This window comes from Lytechinus variegatus, chromosome 14 (assembly GCF_018143015.1).
Source record: "Lytechinus variegatus isolate NC3 chromosome 14, Lvar_3.0, whole genome shotgun sequence".
NCBI lineage: Eukaryota > Metazoa > Echinodermata > Echinoidea > Temnopleuroida > Toxopneustidae > Lytechinus > Lytechinus variegatus.
In genome coordinates, this window is record NC_054753.1 from 19,198,798 (window position 1) to 19,216,720 (window position 17,923).

Sequence of the window (17,923 nt, forward strand, 5' to 3'; positions counted from 1 at the left end):
AATTCAGAATTACTTGTGTAAAAAGACCACTGAAATGTTGATTCATGCTTTTGTTTCTTCCAGAATTGACTTTTGCAATTCACTTTTATATGGCCTGCCTGAAAAAGATATAAGAAAGATACAAATAGTGCAAAACAGCGCAGCCAGACTTATCATGCGTGCTAAAGGTAAAGATCCCATTACGCCCTTGTTGTCGCACTTGCATTGGTTGCCTGTACAGAAGAGGATTGTTTTCAAGATAATAGCGATATGTCATAAAACATTAGTTAGTAAGTCCCCATTGTACCTATATAATCTGATTACTGAATATGTCCCACAAAGGAATCTCCGTTCTTCTAGCCAGAATTTATTAACTGTACCAACATCTATAACATGTTTGTTTGGTGATCGTGCCTTTCAGTTAGCAGCACCTGTACTATGGAATAAACTGCCTAATAATCTGAGGGCCATCACATGTACTTCCACCTTTCTTAAATCTTTAAAAACATACTTGTTCTCATGTTAGATTATTTGGTTTAGGATAGGTATGTTGCAATGTTTTGTTAATATTTCATTTAGTATTTATGTATTTTATTCTTAGTATACCTGTATTAGACTTAATTACCTCCTTTGTAAAGCGCATAGAGATTCTGTAGAATATTATGCGCTATATAAGCATCTACTATTATTATTATTATTCAGTTAAAATCAGATATAAAAGATCATCCGCCTAGCTCACATGCGATTGTAAACAATCAGCAAGGCAAGCAAGCTAGCCAAGTTTGTGATACTTTTTATACAATCGCATGCGAGCTAGGCATGTTGCGGATGAGCTTTTATATCTAATTTCAATCTACCTCAACTTTTTGCTTCAAAAAAGGTTTTATCGTAATTAAAAAAATAGTAACAGGTGTTACTATATGTTTACATAGAAAAATAATTTCCTGAGTTTCGTAATTTTGTCAAAATAATGAGATAGAAATTCTATCTAACAGAATGAACATAAAGATACCTTTTTGATCAGAAAGAAGTAAAAACATTTGCATCTATCATACTCACATATTTCATCCACAGTCTGTTTGATGCTCGCCACTTTACCCCACGACCATTCCAAAATCGAACGGAGGTTCATTCCAGATGTAAAATCTGAATGAATACAAATAGAGAAGACAGTATGTACAGGGTAATGTAAATATAAAAAACTTTGGTGAAACTACTCAAAGACACGAAGTGAGTTGAATCGAATGAAAGTGATTGATCTAAATATATGCAAACTGATTGATTCAATGTAAGTCTGATATAGTAAGTTACAAGAAATACTTGCTGATATAGTTCAAAGACCACAGTTGAAATGATTGATCAACACAAGTGCAAACTGAGAGACTCAATGCAAGCCTGATACAGTCAACGAGAAAAACTTGCTGATATTGCTCAAAGGCTCCATTCAAACTTACTAATTAAGTCTGATTCGTGATGGTTAATACTTTATTTCAATGTTAGTTAATTATCGCCAGCGAAATATTGCCAAAATGCAATATATCGCCAAGTCTGAAAATTCATTATATATGTTCATTATGAGCTGCAATTCACTGAGAACAGCAAAGAGGGAAATGAGAGTAAGGCTTTCATCAGTGCTTGTCCATGAAAAGTGGACATTTGGGTTCCAACTTCCGAAATTCTGGGCTTGTTCAAAGCAATACAGAGCAGCATTTTGGTCAATAAATAGTCGGCAAGATTTTGGTTATATTGTGTCACCGCGATATACCAACATAATCCTAAACCATTATTGAATATTCCATATATTTCAATACTTCATAATTTCGATATTACTGAAATCTCACACAGGACTAAGTCTGATACAAGCGTTACATACCTCCTTGACTCCAACTTGATATACAGGCAACCAGGAATCCTAGCTGATTGTGTTCCAGGGCCAGGGTGAGAAGATCTTCTCTTTGTTGTACCTGATAAGAATTATACTAGCTTTAATCATCTTGAACATACAGTCTGGCCAGAAAAGAATTTCTAAAAAACTGTGACTAGTATTCATGCAGAAGAAGCCTCTAGGATGAGAGGTGCAAAGTTCTTAAACCAAATATTTGGGCCTGTATTCTCAAGAGGTTTCAATTGTACCATGGTACAAAACCATGGCCTACGCAAATTTTTTGTACTATTGCGCTTCCTTCTGAGTGCCCTTTGACCAAATCATGCAAGCAATTTCTTATATTATAGTGCACACGATGAAATAGGATAATTATGTACAAATATCTGTGTAGACCATGGTTTTGTACAATGGTATAATTTAAACATACATGTATTTTGCGAATATGGGCCTTGAAGTCCCAAGATAATTCGTTTTTTTTACTATATTTCTATCATAATCTATTACAAAAGGTAAGGTTATTACATTTTTTTTAAAGAGGGGAGGGGTGGAAATTGCATGGCAGATTATTTCCAAAAGGTGAAGAGAAAATGGTAGCTGGAGTGAAACGTCATAATTAGTTAAAACCTAACCTGATTAATACCGCTAGGTATCTGTTCAGCAAAGCTTCGCCTGGGGATGAGGTGGGCATTCCAGCATCGCAGGTAAAATGGGCGTGGCTCCCGGAGGAGGGTGGGGCCCTGGTTACACATATCAGCCAAAATCTGTAAAAGAATAACAGAAGATAACAGGGTTACCACAGAAATATGAAAACAAAATTCCGGGACTTTTCCATGACTAAATTGCTGCTTTCCATGACTTCCCGTGATGTCCTGGGAGTTATGTAGAATTTGGGATGTCACAAAACTGGGAAGAATGGAAATCATTAATGCCAGTTATAATAGTAGAGTAGGAGAGTTGTGAGACACAACAAACTGGAAAGCTGCCATAGCCAAGAGGGAAATGCAATTCCATGACTTTTCACAAATTTTCCAAATTCCCTGACATTTCCCCGACCACAAATTTTCCCAGGATTTTCCACGACTGTGGAAACTCTGAGATAAGACAAGTGTAGTAATATGGTGACCATAGCTGTGAAAGTTGGGCAGGATTACAATCAAAGTTTAAAGTTGTGAATTGTTTAATTAAGCAACCATCAACTAGAAATATCACTGGAGATGATTAATGCACCTGCCTCGTGCCATTACCATGGCAATACAAAATCCAACACATTTGGTAAAATAGATCTTGCATGTCTTTACCACAAGAACGATGTTTGCACCAAATTTAATATGCAGCAATCAAACACTAAGAAGGCAGTTCCAAGCGCATTACCCTGTATTGGCATATTACAGCAACACAGTTTCCAACCCACGCTAAAAATGTGTGTTGCACATCTTAACGTCAAGACTAATGTGAGTGCAAAATTTGATGAGAATTGGTTACAACTAAGGAAGTAGTTTAATCAGCAACATTTGCCTTTGACCAACCGCCTGACTGACCGACCACCTACCCGACTGTACGCTGATTCCTATATACCCTATTAAGACTTGGTTTGGCGGGGTATAAGTAAATTATCAAACCCCATAAGGCACTTGGTGGACATTATCTGGTGAATGGTCCCTCCACTAAGATATCTATGGTTTCACTGAAACAGTACAGCCATAAAGTGAAAATAATATTAAGGCATTTATATAGTGCTATCTATCTAGAAATATTATATTCCGAGGCGCAACGTTATTACTATTACCCCGGCTTTAGCTCGAGCTGCCTCCCAGCGCTCATGCATTCAAGGAATTTGTCCTGCCGGGTACCCATTCGCTTCACCTGGGTTGAGAGCAGCACAATGTGGATAAATTTCTTGCTGAAGGAAATTACGCCATGGCTGGGATTCAAACCCACGACCCTCTGCTTCAAAGTCAGAAGACTAATCCACTGGGTCACAACGCTCCACAATGAAAATTCTTTCGACAGCCGTGCCCTGTACATGTACGACACATGCTGCTATGCTGGGTCGAACATGTGGTGTGTGAGCTGGGTGCTCTCAAGAAAAATGTAAGGTGAACCTCGAATATTCATCAGCTTTTTTAAGTTAAGTTTAAGTCTGATGATCTTTGTAGGTTTGCATGGTGGAGTTTGTAACGCGGAGAAGGTTTACGGTTCACCATGTGCAATATGAAGAAGGGAAGGAAACACAGGCAGAAAAATTGATATGTAAAGACGAGATAGAATGAACAGAGAAATTTAGAAGTATTCCCTATGCTCGTTTAGCATCCTTCGCTCCTGAACATGGACAGTCAACCTGCCCGAAATGTCAAGTAACTTCTCTTCACTTCAACCTGCTACTACTCAAACCATCGCTACTCCAGCAATATTCAGCTCATCTCATCTGGTTAACAGTCCTTTTCAGGACTTCACTCACTTTCAAGAAAAGTTCTGTTCATTCTATTTCATCTTTCCAATTCAATATTTCTGCCTGTATTTCCTTCCCTTCTTCATATTACACTTGGTGAACCATAAACCTTCTCCACGTTAAGTTAAAGTCGTTTGCCTGAAAGGTCCAGAATTGTCAACTGTACCCTTGGAGGAGATAAAGTATACCTCTAATGTCATCATATGCAAATATTTCTAGTATGAAAAGTTAATTTATGCCTGAAAGGGGCTTTACCTTTCTTTGTATTCCCAGGAAGCCTGCGTGGACGAGGCTCCCTTCAGCGAGGCAGACCACATTGAAGCTAAGGGATGAGGGGTGAAGGTGTGGTTCAGGTACCGACTGGCAAGTTGATTGATACTTGGTTAAACTGCTCTTATCCAGGTGAACATTCTGATGAGAAAAAATGATTAAGAAAAGTAAAAGACACAAGGAAACTAGAGAAAGCAACTATCCAATCAACCAACCGTGCATAATGTTACCATGTTTCGTTGCTCCGGTGACCAAATCTGTTGAAACTGTACTCATATTGAACTGGACATTGATTTTGTTAAAGTGCATCATATTTCATCACGTTCTTTACTTTCAGTACTATTTTCATATTTATTAAATAAATTTGTTTTGTATATCATCACCTACATGCAATTCAGTTTCTTGTAAATATCGTACAAACTGATTTTTAACTTCTTGGTCTCAATGACAGAAGTGTGTATGTAAAGTGGTAACTAGTGCTAAATGAGCTGAAAATGAAATTGAAATATATAGAGACAATAGTAGAAATACAAATTATTACCAGAGCAAAATCTGGAGATGCTGCATCTATCACTGCTTCCAGGTTGTAGAAGGAGAAGTAAGGAGGGGGCTCGGTGAGCTCATCACACCTAAAAATATGAACAAGAGCTAAAGTTCAAAGGTCATGTTTTCAAATAACGTTTTCTGCTCTCCATATATTACGTGTCTCCAGAATTTTGTGAATATTATAGAGGATGGACTTTCATATTTTTAGGGGAAAATGGATCAAGTCCCTATACACATTAGAAATATGACTGGTATGCAATGAATGCAACGCTTACCTTTCATATAAACAAATACGATCAGTAGTTAATAAAGTAGCAATAAAGATCAAAGAAGGCAGAGAATGATTTGCGGTGTCCTGGATTTCTGTGTTGACAGGAGCAACTCTCCTATTACAAACATGTCAGCAGACCTGCCAACATTTGAAAATGGAAAAAAGGAGTCCACGAATCGCGCGGAAAGCCGAACTCCCAACGGCGGGGGTCAAGGGGGCGGAGCCCCCTTGAAGCTGGAGGACATTTAGGAAATTTCACCTTAAAAACAAGCCTTCTGGAGCCCTTCTTGAGCTTTTTATGCCTTGTCCTTTCTCTGGAGCCTTTCATAAGTGGCTTTTTGGCACCATGTATTACCTCTCTTGAGTAAGTACAAGTATGGCATAGTTTCTTTCTACTCTCCATAGCCAATTCATGTACCATCAGAGAACTTAATGTTCTTGTGCTCAGGCTTGCTCTCTGCTTAGTTTTGTTCTTTACCACGATGGAAAATACTCTTTCACAGTCACTGTTGCTATGAAAAATTAGCAGAACTGCTTTCATTGTTTTGCATAGGAGGGAGTACGTCTCTGTGTGCCTTGTGATATCCTTAATAGCTCCTATCTTGTGCCATTTCTCATCGATTCTGTCTGTATTTGAACTTGCAACAATTTCATCAACATCTTGATCTATTTGATACAGATTGAATTCTTGTTCAAGTTTGTCCATATCTTTGTAAACGTCGCAAAACTTTTGAGTGTGCCCTTTTGCTTTTGGCATCATGGATCATGGATCACAGACTAAAAAAAAAATACAGCAGGGGTCTAAAAGTTTGCAAGAATCGGCACTGAAACGGCAGACTTGTAAAATCCAAAGCATTTAGCTCACTAAGCACAAAGCACATATAAAAATATCAGGACAAGATATTAGTTTAAAATGTTACCGTTTCTAAACCCTCAGCTGGCGAAACAATCCATTTCCCACACGGTATTCCAGAACGGCAGTAGTATAGTAGCGGAGGCACACAAGCGCTGCGCTGCATCGTACCGTATGCATAGAGTTACATTCACACTACACGCGCTATGAATCCTCGCGATCGCGGGCGAACTGTCCAATGTCAATACACACGATCGCTGTCGGATAAATAGCGCGCTGGCCGTGGCTTGTTGCGCTTCGTATCATAGAGATGTATATTACACACGGAGCACAGGCCCGTCACGCGTTCTTATCCATTGAACTCTGAACTCCACGTACGCGCGCGTAGTGCATGCGTTTAATTAACGTTTCGCACGGTATATACTACCGTGCGTACGTACGTAAATGTAACATTGAGAGGACTCAGAGACAGAAAGAGAGCCGTAGGCAGATGCAGACGGAAAGTGCGTCATTTCCCAAAGAAAAAAGAAAATCTGAAATACAAAGAAAACGGAGTTCTCCGCTTTTGGGCCGCTATAAATTCTGAAAAACGGAGAAACTCCGGAAAACCCGGAGAAGTTGGCAGGCCTGTGTCAGGTACAGTATGTAATATATAAAACCACTACCCTTCAAATCAGTCAATAGTCATTATTATAAACCAATGTATAAGGGCAACTTAGCCTGGTAATAACGGTCAAAATCAAAGAGGGCAATGAAATGGTTTGTGATGTCTTGAATTTCCATGTTTGCACGGCAACAACCCTAAGCAAACATATCAGGTATACAAGATATGAATTTATTGTTCTTCTGATCAGTCAATGGTCATTTTTATAAGCCACTTACTTCATGAATGAGGGCATCTGAGCCTGGTAATAACGGTCAAGATCAAAGAGGGCAATGACATGGGTTTGTGATGTCTGGAGAATGAATTCATTGCCCTTCTGATCAGTCAATAGTTTTTATTATACACCACTTACTTGATGAATGAGGGCATCTGAGCCTGGTAATAACGGTCATGATCAAAGAGAGCAATAAAATGGTTTGTGGTGTCTTGAAATTACATGTTGGCAGGGCCACAACCTTCAACAAACATACCAATCGTGATTGTCATGAATTCATTGCCCTTCTGATAAGTCGATAGTCATTATTATAAACCACTTACTTGATGAATGAGGGCATCTGAGCCTGGTAATAACGGTCAAGATCAAAGAGGGCAATGAAATGGTTTGTGGTTTCTTGAGTTTCCATATTGGCAGGGCAACCTTCCCAGACAAATACTGCTAGACTCAGATCCTTTGGGTTCACTGTACAATTAAATCAGAAAAAAAATGAATTGGCAAAGATGTTCAAAGATCACTTAAACAACTTTACAAACAATTGGAATATTGGGGCTCTCAAATAAAAAAAAATGGATATTGAAGCAAAATTTGATTTATGAAGTTTAATATCTTCCTAACCGAAAGTTTAGTACATATTACAATATTTCACAGAAAATTAAATTCCAAGCATTAGGAAAAATGTTTGAATCACATTTTTGGCACTTCTTTTTCCCAAGCCATGTTACTTTATGAGCAGTTCAATTAGACACTCCTCCGGCTTACCAAGGAATCTATATAGCATCATTATTTACATATATATATATGCATTAGCACTCATGAAATGACTAGTACTTCACATGAACTTTTTGTAAAGCAATCCCAGAATCAAACTTCATCCTCCAAACTCAGTTTTTTTTTTAAAGGTAAAATCCACATCAGAAAATTGTTGATTTGAATCAATTGAGAAAAATCAAACTAGCAAAACGCTGAAAATTTCATCAAAATCGAATTCAAAATAAGAAAGTTATGACATTCAAGTTTCGCTTATTTTTAATAAAACAGTTATATGCACAATTTACTCACATACAAATGAGAGAATCAATGATGTCTGTCACTCACTATATCTTTTTTTTTTTTTTTAATTCTACAATATTCCAATTTTTACCAATTTGACAATATGGACCAACTTAACTGAATCATACGATATTATAATAATGGTAATACCACATGTTCAGGGAGAAATAAAACTTTATTTCACAGGAAAATGAGAAAATCAGAATACAAAAGAAATACGGTAGTGAGTGAGTGATGACATCAGTTCCCTCATTTGCATACCAACTGGTATGTGCATCTCACTGTTTTGTGAAATTAAGCGAAACTTTGAAATGTCATAACTTTCTTATTTTACATCCGATTTTGTGAAGTTTTTTTTCAGCGTTATGCTTAATGGAGTTTTCTCTCTTTATTCAAGTCAACTTTTTGTTGGGATGGACTTGTCCTTTTTTTTTAAATTTTAATTTGTTAGAAATCAAGCTCTCACCCTCTTCCTCTGCGGTGGAGTCATCATGTATCTTATATCCTGTAGGCAACGCCCTGTCCAGGGTATAGCAGGCAAGTAGACGACTGCCCAGAGAGACCACGTCATTGCTGTCCAGGGGGTTAGCGGTCAAGTAGTGCTCAAACCTACCGATGCAGTCAACAAGATCCTAGGTCAGGTTAAAAGAGACTTTAGTGAAGCATCAAAGTATCAAGAAGTAAGACGCAAAATCAATTATCAATTTTTCTTTTAGATGTTCTATAAGAATAACATAGCCACGGTTTGTGGCAACAGGAAATGTTCTCAAAATGCTCTTGATAAAAAAAATCAATGAAACAGTCAGGAAGGACACTGCTTGAAGTTCCATGCAATTTTTTTTTGTGTGCGTGCAGTGCATATGACTGTCAGCAGATTTGAGTACATATATTACCAATTAATTATGGGGCTTTTTATAGGAGGAAATTATAATTTGTTTAACAAATTTTCGGCACTACTCCTATTTGTTTAAGATCAGTATGCTCGATCTGTAATGAAAATCATAAGATCAGTATGCTCGATCTGTATAAAAATCATAAGTCAGAAAAAATTGGAACCAGTGGGATTCGAACATGCCATCTACTGCTTTCCGGGCAGCGACTCAACCACCAGGCTATTCTGGTTCACGGCTAAGCCACGATGAACTGGAATTCAAATACCCTCGATCCTCTTCTTTCTGACTCATTACTATTCAAATGCCGTCCGCCGTGGACAAATAGATACAACATTGAATAGTAATGAGTCAGAAAGAAGAGGATGGAGGGTATTTGAATTCCAGTTCATCGTGGCTTAACCATGAACCAGAATAGCCTGGTGGTTGAGTCGCTGCCCGGAAAGCAGTAGATGGCAGGTTTGAATCCCACTGGTTCCAATTTTTTCTGACTTATGATTTTCATACAGATCAAGCATACTGATCTTATGATTTTCATTACAGATCGAGCATACTGATCTTAAACAAAATAGGAGTAATGCCAAAAATTTGTTAAACAAATCATATATTACCAATTTGGAAATTCCATTACGTCAATAGTCATTCACAGAAAAAAAAAGCTTGCCAGCATTTTAAAATTCAATGAAATACGAGGTACAGTAGAAAAAGGAGTTACAAATGCAGGAAACATGTTTTAGCGCAAATTTGATTCCTACATTGGATAAAAATAAGTTGTGGACCAAATTTGAGCACGACGGAAATTTTTTCCTGGTATCGCCTCGCAATTTGCTCCACATTTTGAAAGACTGCTCGCTATGCATTAAGTCTTTTGTATAGCATATTTTTACATAGGGCTGTACATTACTTAGTTGAGAGCTTTTCTCTTATGACCCAAAATGCTATTCAAATTTGTAAAGCATAATCTTCCCTGCACAAAATTCAAGATCTTTGCAAAAAACTTACATAAATAAACTAGTAAGACAACAATGTCAGGATTTCATCTCGGCAACCATTAATTATGGAATGTGGGGGGGGGGGGGGGGGGGGAGTGTGCACTTAAAAGAATGACGAGAAATGAGATTTTTTTTTTACTTTTAGGTTTTCTTTTTTTTACAGAGCCCTGATAGAAAGACCATACCTTGAACATATGTCCGTGTTTGGGGTGTTGTATTTTCTTCTCATAGGCGAGCTGGAATAGATGAATGTCTGTTAGAGTCTCCTGGTCATCCCTGTTGTAAAAAAGCATATTTTTATTCATATTATCTTTATCAGAACAACAGCAGATCTTAAACAAGACCCGGCCTTGGATGATTTGTTTACTGGCCTTAATGTCTGTTCTATTACTATTGGACAGTGTTGTGTCCTCTCTTATTTGGTAACAGAGAAGTGTATATGTAATATTTGTAATTGGTAGGATTTCTAAGACCACTATTTCAATGAACTTCATATCATTCTCTTCGTTGAAAGAGTGCTTAACCAGAGATGCAAACACAAATTAAATATTTTGAAGGCAAAGTAAACAAGACCAAATATAATGCTCTTTTATAGAACACCCTGTATAGGTGAAAAGGAAAAAAAAGAAGTATGAAGGCAACTTGTCAAGTCTGTCATGTGTTTTTAGCGGAAATCCCGCTCGAAGGGTGCTATGTGTCTTTTCAATGCATTCTCCATTACTTTGTCCCTCAAGAAGTGTGAAGATAAGTAATGAAAAGGTACTGACAGGATTCAAGTGAGAAACAATTGACTTTGACTTCTGATGAGGTGCCTAAAACCCCATTCCACAGAAAGCAAGACCTCTGAAAGACTGCTGTAAGACCATGGAACTTGCTTGATCTTTCAAGGGTCTTCCAACGAACTTTCAAAGATCTCTGAGGTCTTTCACGATCCCTGATGGATCTTTCAGAGGTCCTTGTGGTCTCCATGATCTCCGAAACTTTTTGAAACGTTTCAAAATAGTCTTTCAGCGGTCTTACAGGAAAAAAGTCTTTTGATGGTCTTTCAGCAGTCTTTCAATGAACTTTCAAAGGTCGTTTAGTCTTTCCATGATCTTTCGACAGTGTCTCAAGATTTTTGAAGAGATCGCTGAAAGATTGTTGAAAGACCAGGCAAAGTCCATGGAAAGAATTTTGAAAGATCACTTGTTCCACAACAGATCTCTGAAAGCCCATTGAAAGATCTCTATAGGACTAGTTTAAGCCCAGTAAGACAATAAGTATCAATCACTTTTTGGGAGTTCTTTGAGGGGTCTTTCTGAGCCATTCCACAGAGATGACAAATCTCAGTGATCTTGGAGACTGCTGTAAGACCTTGCTAAGTTTTGGTCTTTCAAAGGTCCTTCAATGGTCTTCCCTCTGTGGGATGGGGGCATTTAAAGAAAGTTGATACTAACTTTGAATCTGAGATCACAGGACCCCTTGCGACCCAGAGGTAGCAGAAGTTCTGAGGATCATCCTCCGGTTCCTGGTAGGCGAAGTGAGTGACAGGTGAAGGGTGACGGCTCAAAGGACCGCTATACCTGTAGCAGAAATCAAACGATTCACAGTTGGCACATTTTTGCAGTTCAGTCCAACAACCGTTCATTCAGAGCATTAAAATCATCCCAAAAAAATACCCCATTTCTACTGCTGCACAATGGGTGCCAGGCCACAATCAATTGAGCAAAATTATTTTATGATTTTTTCTATTTCAGATTTCTATTGTGAACAAGAAAAAATGAATTTTCTTTTTCAATTTGGATGGATTTTCAAGAAGTAAAATACTAATGGTTCCAATGTCAAAATTAGATTCTGAACATAATTTCTATATAGGCCTACCATATTCCTGAATTAAACTGAGGAACATTCCCCATTTAAATATTTATCATTTTTCCTTTATACTCTAGAGAGCTTCAAAGATCCAAAGTTGAACCCAACTGCAAGTGAACCAACCTAATACCACTACAGTGCAAAAATTGTTTAATAATGGGTGGGGATCTTATTGAATTCATGGTGGCGATTTACCCCATGTATAATTAATGATTTTAACTTGTCTTTCTCTAGTGATGGACACTCTTCCTGAAATTACAATGGCAATTTTCTCCCATTTAACATTTACAATTATAATTCTTAATTACTCTAGAGAAGTGTCGGCCAATCTCCATAGCTGGAAAGATCCAAAGTTGAACCCGACGGCGAGTGAGCCGATTTGAGGGATGTAGGTCAGTGAGGTCACCGAGACATCACTGATGGGGAATGTCTTGAAGATTTTACCATCGGGTTTGCAGTAATTGAAGGAGTAATAGCTGAAGGCATCGCCTAGAGAATATCAAAGAGAAAAGAGGATATTAATTCATAAAATGATTTAGGTTCTATTTTGAAAAGCTGTGGTAACTCACACACCATTTTGGAAATATGATGTGACTGTATTTAATAAAATGGAGGCAAAATAATTAATTGCATTCAAGAAGCTTTGTATCAATAATGTCAATTTATAGAAACAACCTTTATCTTTTTTTATTTTTCCAAAAATAAAATGCTATTAAAAGTAGATGCACGGTTCCCATAGAAATTTAAAAACAAAATTCCATGACTTTTGCATGACTAAATTGCTGCTTTCCATGACTTCCTCCTGGCACAGTTTCCAAAATCGGACACGTTACGATGGCCTCCACCTACCCTCACAGCCATCCATTCCACCCACTAACTTACTCATGACATGTAAATCTATTATCATTAGTATATACATGTACATGTAGGCTGTTTCTGACCAGGGTACCATAGCCATAGCCAAGAGGTAAATGCAATTCCAAGAAAACAATCCCCTTTTCGTATTTTTTCACAATTTTTCCAAATTTCCTGACTTTTCCCTCACTTCCATGACCACAAAATTTTCAAGGATTTTCCATGAGTGTGGGAACCCTGAGATGATAGTCCACAAGGAAAATAGGACAAAACTAGTATAGGCAGTGAAGAACTTCACTGTATGATAGCTATCATCTTGGCCTAATCAGTGGTTTGCAAGAATAAGACATTAATTCAAACTCCAAGTAGTTCAAATGCAACTAAAAAGCGAGTTCATAAGGAAACCCCACTAACTTTCCATTCTTCCATTTCAATCAAAAGAAAAAAGTATCTAAAACATTTCTTTATAAAATGAAATAGGGGAGTTGTTTAGAACACATTGCCAATATGCAAGCAAAGCAAAATCATCCAACTGTGAGATGAGCAGAAAAATTAATTCAAATACTACAGTGGCGATAAAAAATGGCAAAATTGGCATGCAAAAATAATGTTAACAGGTTGGATATAACCTGATCAAAATATCTCTTGAAAGCACTTTGCAAAACAAGCCAGTTACCATACAAAGGAACAAAAAGGCAAATCACTGCAAAGCACTGCAAACATTACATGTATCTAGGGATAATCGAGGTTATTACACATCAATCAAAAATGAAAATAAAAAACATACAAAGGAACAAAAGGCAAATCACTGCAAAGCACTGCAAACATTACATGTATCTAGGGATAATCGAGGTTATTACATATCAATCAAAAATGAAAATAAAAAACAAAAACAAATTTTCAGAAATGAGAGAGAGAGAGAGAAACAGAGATGGAAAGGAGAGATCAACAAAGAATATCTATCTCACAACAAAGACAATTAAAAACAGTTGGTTGAACAAGTAATTGATTTTGTGACAGGAGTGTCTTACAAGGAACAAAGGAGAGAAAGAAATGGAATGCCTAAACTCCAGCATATAAAAATTCTGAGACACCCCTCTGGCTAAAATCATGTATGTAAGAGTGATCAAAGGAAACAGAACCGCAACCAAAAGAATGAAATTGAGACCCCATTCACAGTTGATATCCTGAACAGATTCACACTGAACGGATTCACGGGACCAGTTCATCGGGTCAATTGTTCATCTTCACAGTCGGACCATCCACATGTATGACCTTGTTGAAAGGGGATTACTCTCAGGAAGGTTTCATAAAGCTTGTTTAGAATAACATTTAAAAGCTACTGAAATCCTTCAATATGATTGGCTGATGGTAAATTTGTCCATTTGTTTTCATGAAACGCGACCCTGGTCAATGATGGGCAGAGGGTCTAAGGTTCAAACGCAATTCAAAACTCAAAGGCCCGGATTCGCAATGGTAGTTTTTATAACATTGGTTGAACACATGGTTTGCACAGATTTTCTGTATGAATTACGCCTAATTACCACATATACTAAAAAAATGTCCAATGCTGATGCTCGCTTTTTTTCATAGTGCGCCAAATTGAGGCCTTTTGGATGGTCGAGTACCCTATTTTACTAATGAGTCCACTGTCTTGAATAAATGAGTCCACTCTTGAAATGGTGGACTCATGAATAAAATAGCACTTACAACTATGGCAAAAGGGCGTGAAATTGGCGCACAGTGACGCGCAACAGCATAGGACATTTTTTAATATACGCAGTTTTCAAATAAGAGTAGTTTACACAAGAAAATCTGCATAAACCATGAGTTCAACCAACGCTTTTAAAAACCACCTTTGGGAATTCGGGCCTAGATCTTTGTCCAGCCATTCAATATCACAACTACTTCAATCCTGTGCAACAGACTATATTAATACATCCTGGGGCTTGCTTAGAACAGATCTACAATAGTAACTTAACAATTATGGCAACTACCATGGAAACCTTGATTCTGATTGGCTGCTGAGACCTGTTACCATGGTAGTTACCATAATGGCAAAGTTACAACAGTTTTTAATCCTTTATGAGACAGGCTGCAGGGGAAGATTGCTTCCTGGAAAGGTCCCGTTCACCATAAGAGGTGAACTATTTCACAAAGCAAAATGACCTTGAAAACGACAGTGCAAAGTGGTCAAGTGGGTAACAAAACATTTGTTCCAGGCTTCATTTCATCTTAACGCCTTATGACCCAACTGGTCTGTGACTGGTTTGTGACTGAGTGAGGGGAGATGTGACGTCACAGCTCTTGTCAGCTTGAGAGTCGCAGACCGGTCAGAGTCAAGTCGCAAGGAAAATCGTGAGGATTTGACATGTCGAATCCTTATGACTGGATCGCAAGCTCAATCCAACTTCCAGCAAATCAAACAGCAGAGATGCACGACGCGTATATGATAAACAATGTGCATATGCAGTAGTAATGGCAAAAAGCAAAAGGCGCATGCGTGAGTCGCAGACAACATGGTAGTCGGATGGCAAGGTGTGCAGTGTCAAGGCTTATGACTACCTTGTGATTCATCTCTACTCACTCAGTCACAAGCCAGTCGTAGACCAGTCGGGTTGTAAGGTGTGTGCGGTGGTCTTTAGATAGAGGGTTAGGGTTACAATAGGGCTTTATGTCAGGTTTAGGCGAGGGTATAGTCTTAAATCCAGGGTTGAATTCATGTGTGGAATTTATATCAAAGCAATCGTCGCCAGAGGAAATATCATGAATCCGTTCATATGAACCAATTTTTAAAATCACTTCGAGCATTCTCAGCCACAATTAACCAATCCCACTGAATCTACATTAGTTCGAACCAGTTCCGGAGACCGTGTGTGAATGGGGTCTAATTGATGCACTCACCAGTTAAACTTGCAGGACTTGCATCTGGCATGCATTCATACAATTAAAACAAATATGTTTTCAACATGGTGCAAATTGATATCCAGAATAATGTCAATTACTTCTTCTACATGAGGTGTTATAATTTGTATCACTCTAGTTTTTTAATCAATTCACTAACATGCATCTGAGAAAAATTTATGTATCATTATGTCATTTAGAAAACCTGTTAATCATGAACAAGTGAAACTAATTAAAAAATCATTTTGAGACAAAAGCATTCAGTTTTTCTCTTTAGATTACTTTGTGTTACACACAGATTTAATTCCTATCTATATCACCTACTATCATCGAAGTAATTAAGAATAATACTTTACAAATTTACAAATTAAAGGTGAAAAATCAAAGGATATCTTAATCTGTAGATAATAAAATCCCAAGAGTATGAGAGAAAAAGGCCTGAAATAGATTTGATGGAGCTATCTAAGATTGGGAAAGGCTAGCTGAATAATCATGACCTGCAGAGCTTCTGTTTAGGCTGAGGAGGAGGTTTTCAGTACTCTACTGAAACAAGGTATCCATAACCCTGATATGCATTTAAACTTTTTTCATGTCATCACTTTTATTACTAGATTCAAACTCACTATTTAGATCAAGGCAAAGATGTTCTCCCTTCGCAGCAGCCTTCAGGCGTCTCTGATCAATGTCCGGGATTCCTGGGGCTATGATCTGAGCCGGGCGTCCTTGCGTCATATCCCAGAATTCAACGTCTTCATCCAGCTTCATGTCCAGCATGTACACATGTCCACCCTTGGTTCCCACGGCAATGATGCCAAAGAAACGTCGGAGTTCATCACTGAGGGCAAAGTTTGGGGATTCTACGCCACCAACAGATGTCACACAGTCAATAGCGGTCACCTGAGTAGCAGGAGGAAGATTAGTACTAGTTACTAAAGCAAATCCAAATTTTGGTACTGGTTAACTACAATTTCAGCAACAATTTATTGATTTATATTTCAAAATAGATGTGTCATCAAAGTTCATCAATATGAGAGACAGGGAAAAATTTACAATCGCACTTGGGGCGAAATGATTACAAGGGGCCCTTGAAAATAAAAAAGAGCCTGGAAAAATTCCCATTCACTTCAATGATAAAACGTCTTAAATCTTCTTAAATATTATTGTACATTATCACTATTACCTTGAGTCTACTGTAATATTTTGAATTTATATTGTAATTTCCTTTTGTATTTCTTGCTTATCTTGTTATATTCATTCATAATTCATTGTTTTTACAAACATCTGTCAATTCAACTTTTAAGCTGTGATCAAATAAATCTTGAATCTCATTTCGCTCATTTAGGCTGTGAAAAGAAGTCACTAAGTGCTGGTTGAAAAACACAATTTGCATTGACTTTGTACATGTAATCACGTTTTTGAGCAATTTTGGGACCGACATTGGCTTACAAAATATCATGTAAATTTGAAACTGCGTACCCGGGCGTTGCAAATTTGGTCTCAAAAGATGTGCAAGACTTGAAAATAAAAAGTCAGTGAGCAGCGCAGTAAAAAAATTTGTGCGGCGGTGTAGCAGCGAAATTTGTTGAGGGGGGTCAAATTGACCCCCCCGCCCCGGTTTAATAAGGGTTAAATGAAGATTATAATCTCTTTGTATGAGAAACACTGGGATACATGCATGTCAAGTTTTCAGGATAACAGGGGCCCATCTTACAAAGAGTTATGATTGATCTGATCGATAACAACTATGTAAAACCAGCAATATCAACATCTAAAATGCAAGTTTGTCAAAAATATTTTCTAAGAATGACATATATTCATAAATTCAGTTTTCTTGACCATTCAGTTTACTCCTCTCTTTTTAAAAGGACATCGGGCAAATTTCCTAAAGATAAAAATTATGACATTGATGGATTTCCCTATACTCGAGACTGATCGGATCAATCGTAACTCTCTGTAAGACGGGGCCTAGGAGTGACATCACATTAAGGACAAAACTTTCACACATGTTGGAGTGCAGCCCAGCACACAGTATGACGCAACTGCACTTAGGTCCGATGGCAAAAAGTTGCCAATCGTATCTTCGTGCAATAGCATTACAGGCAAGCGCACACATTGCAACAGCCCTAAAACACACTGCATCTCCATGGTGCCTTTTCAGTGTATGTTTTCAGCCTTGCAGCTGCTCAGCAAATTGGTCATGGTGGATAAATCTGATTGGCTGAAATAAGCAAAATTGCAGAAAAATTT

General features: G+C 37.8%; 1 protein-coding gene across 5 annotated transcripts in view; it reads right to left on the bottom strand.

The window, feature by feature from the left end:
• Positions 1–17,923, bottom strand: part of LOC121428198 (protein ELYS-like) — a 54,520-nt gene that overhangs the window by 28,421 nt on the left and 8,176 nt on the right. For 4 of the 5 annotated variants that reach the window (XM_041624808.1, XM_041624804.1, XM_041624805.1 and 1 more), the window contains exons 4-15: positions 16,300–16,573; positions 15,677–15,700; positions 12,226–12,406; positions 11,503–11,628; positions 10,252–10,342; positions 8,651–8,816; positions 7,455–7,596; positions 5,125–5,212; positions 4,569–4,724; positions 2,494–2,625; positions 1,853–1,943; positions 1,039–1,125 (exon numbers count right to left, since the gene is read on the bottom strand). In XM_041624808.1, the coding sequence (XP_041480742.1) occupies positions 1,039–1,125; positions 1,853–1,943; positions 2,494–2,625; positions 4,569–4,724; positions 5,125–5,212; positions 7,455–7,596; positions 8,651–8,816; positions 10,252–10,342; positions 11,503–11,628; positions 12,226–12,406; positions 15,677–15,700; positions 16,300–16,573 (1,558 nt within the window). The remainder of the gene's footprint in view (positions 1–1,038; positions 1,126–1,852; positions 1,944–2,493; positions 2,626–4,568; positions 4,725–5,124; positions 5,213–7,454; positions 7,597–8,650; positions 8,817–10,251; positions 10,343–11,502; positions 11,629–12,225; positions 12,407–15,676; positions 15,701–16,299; positions 16,574–17,923) is intronic. The other variant, XM_041624807.1, reaches the window with a different exon arrangement.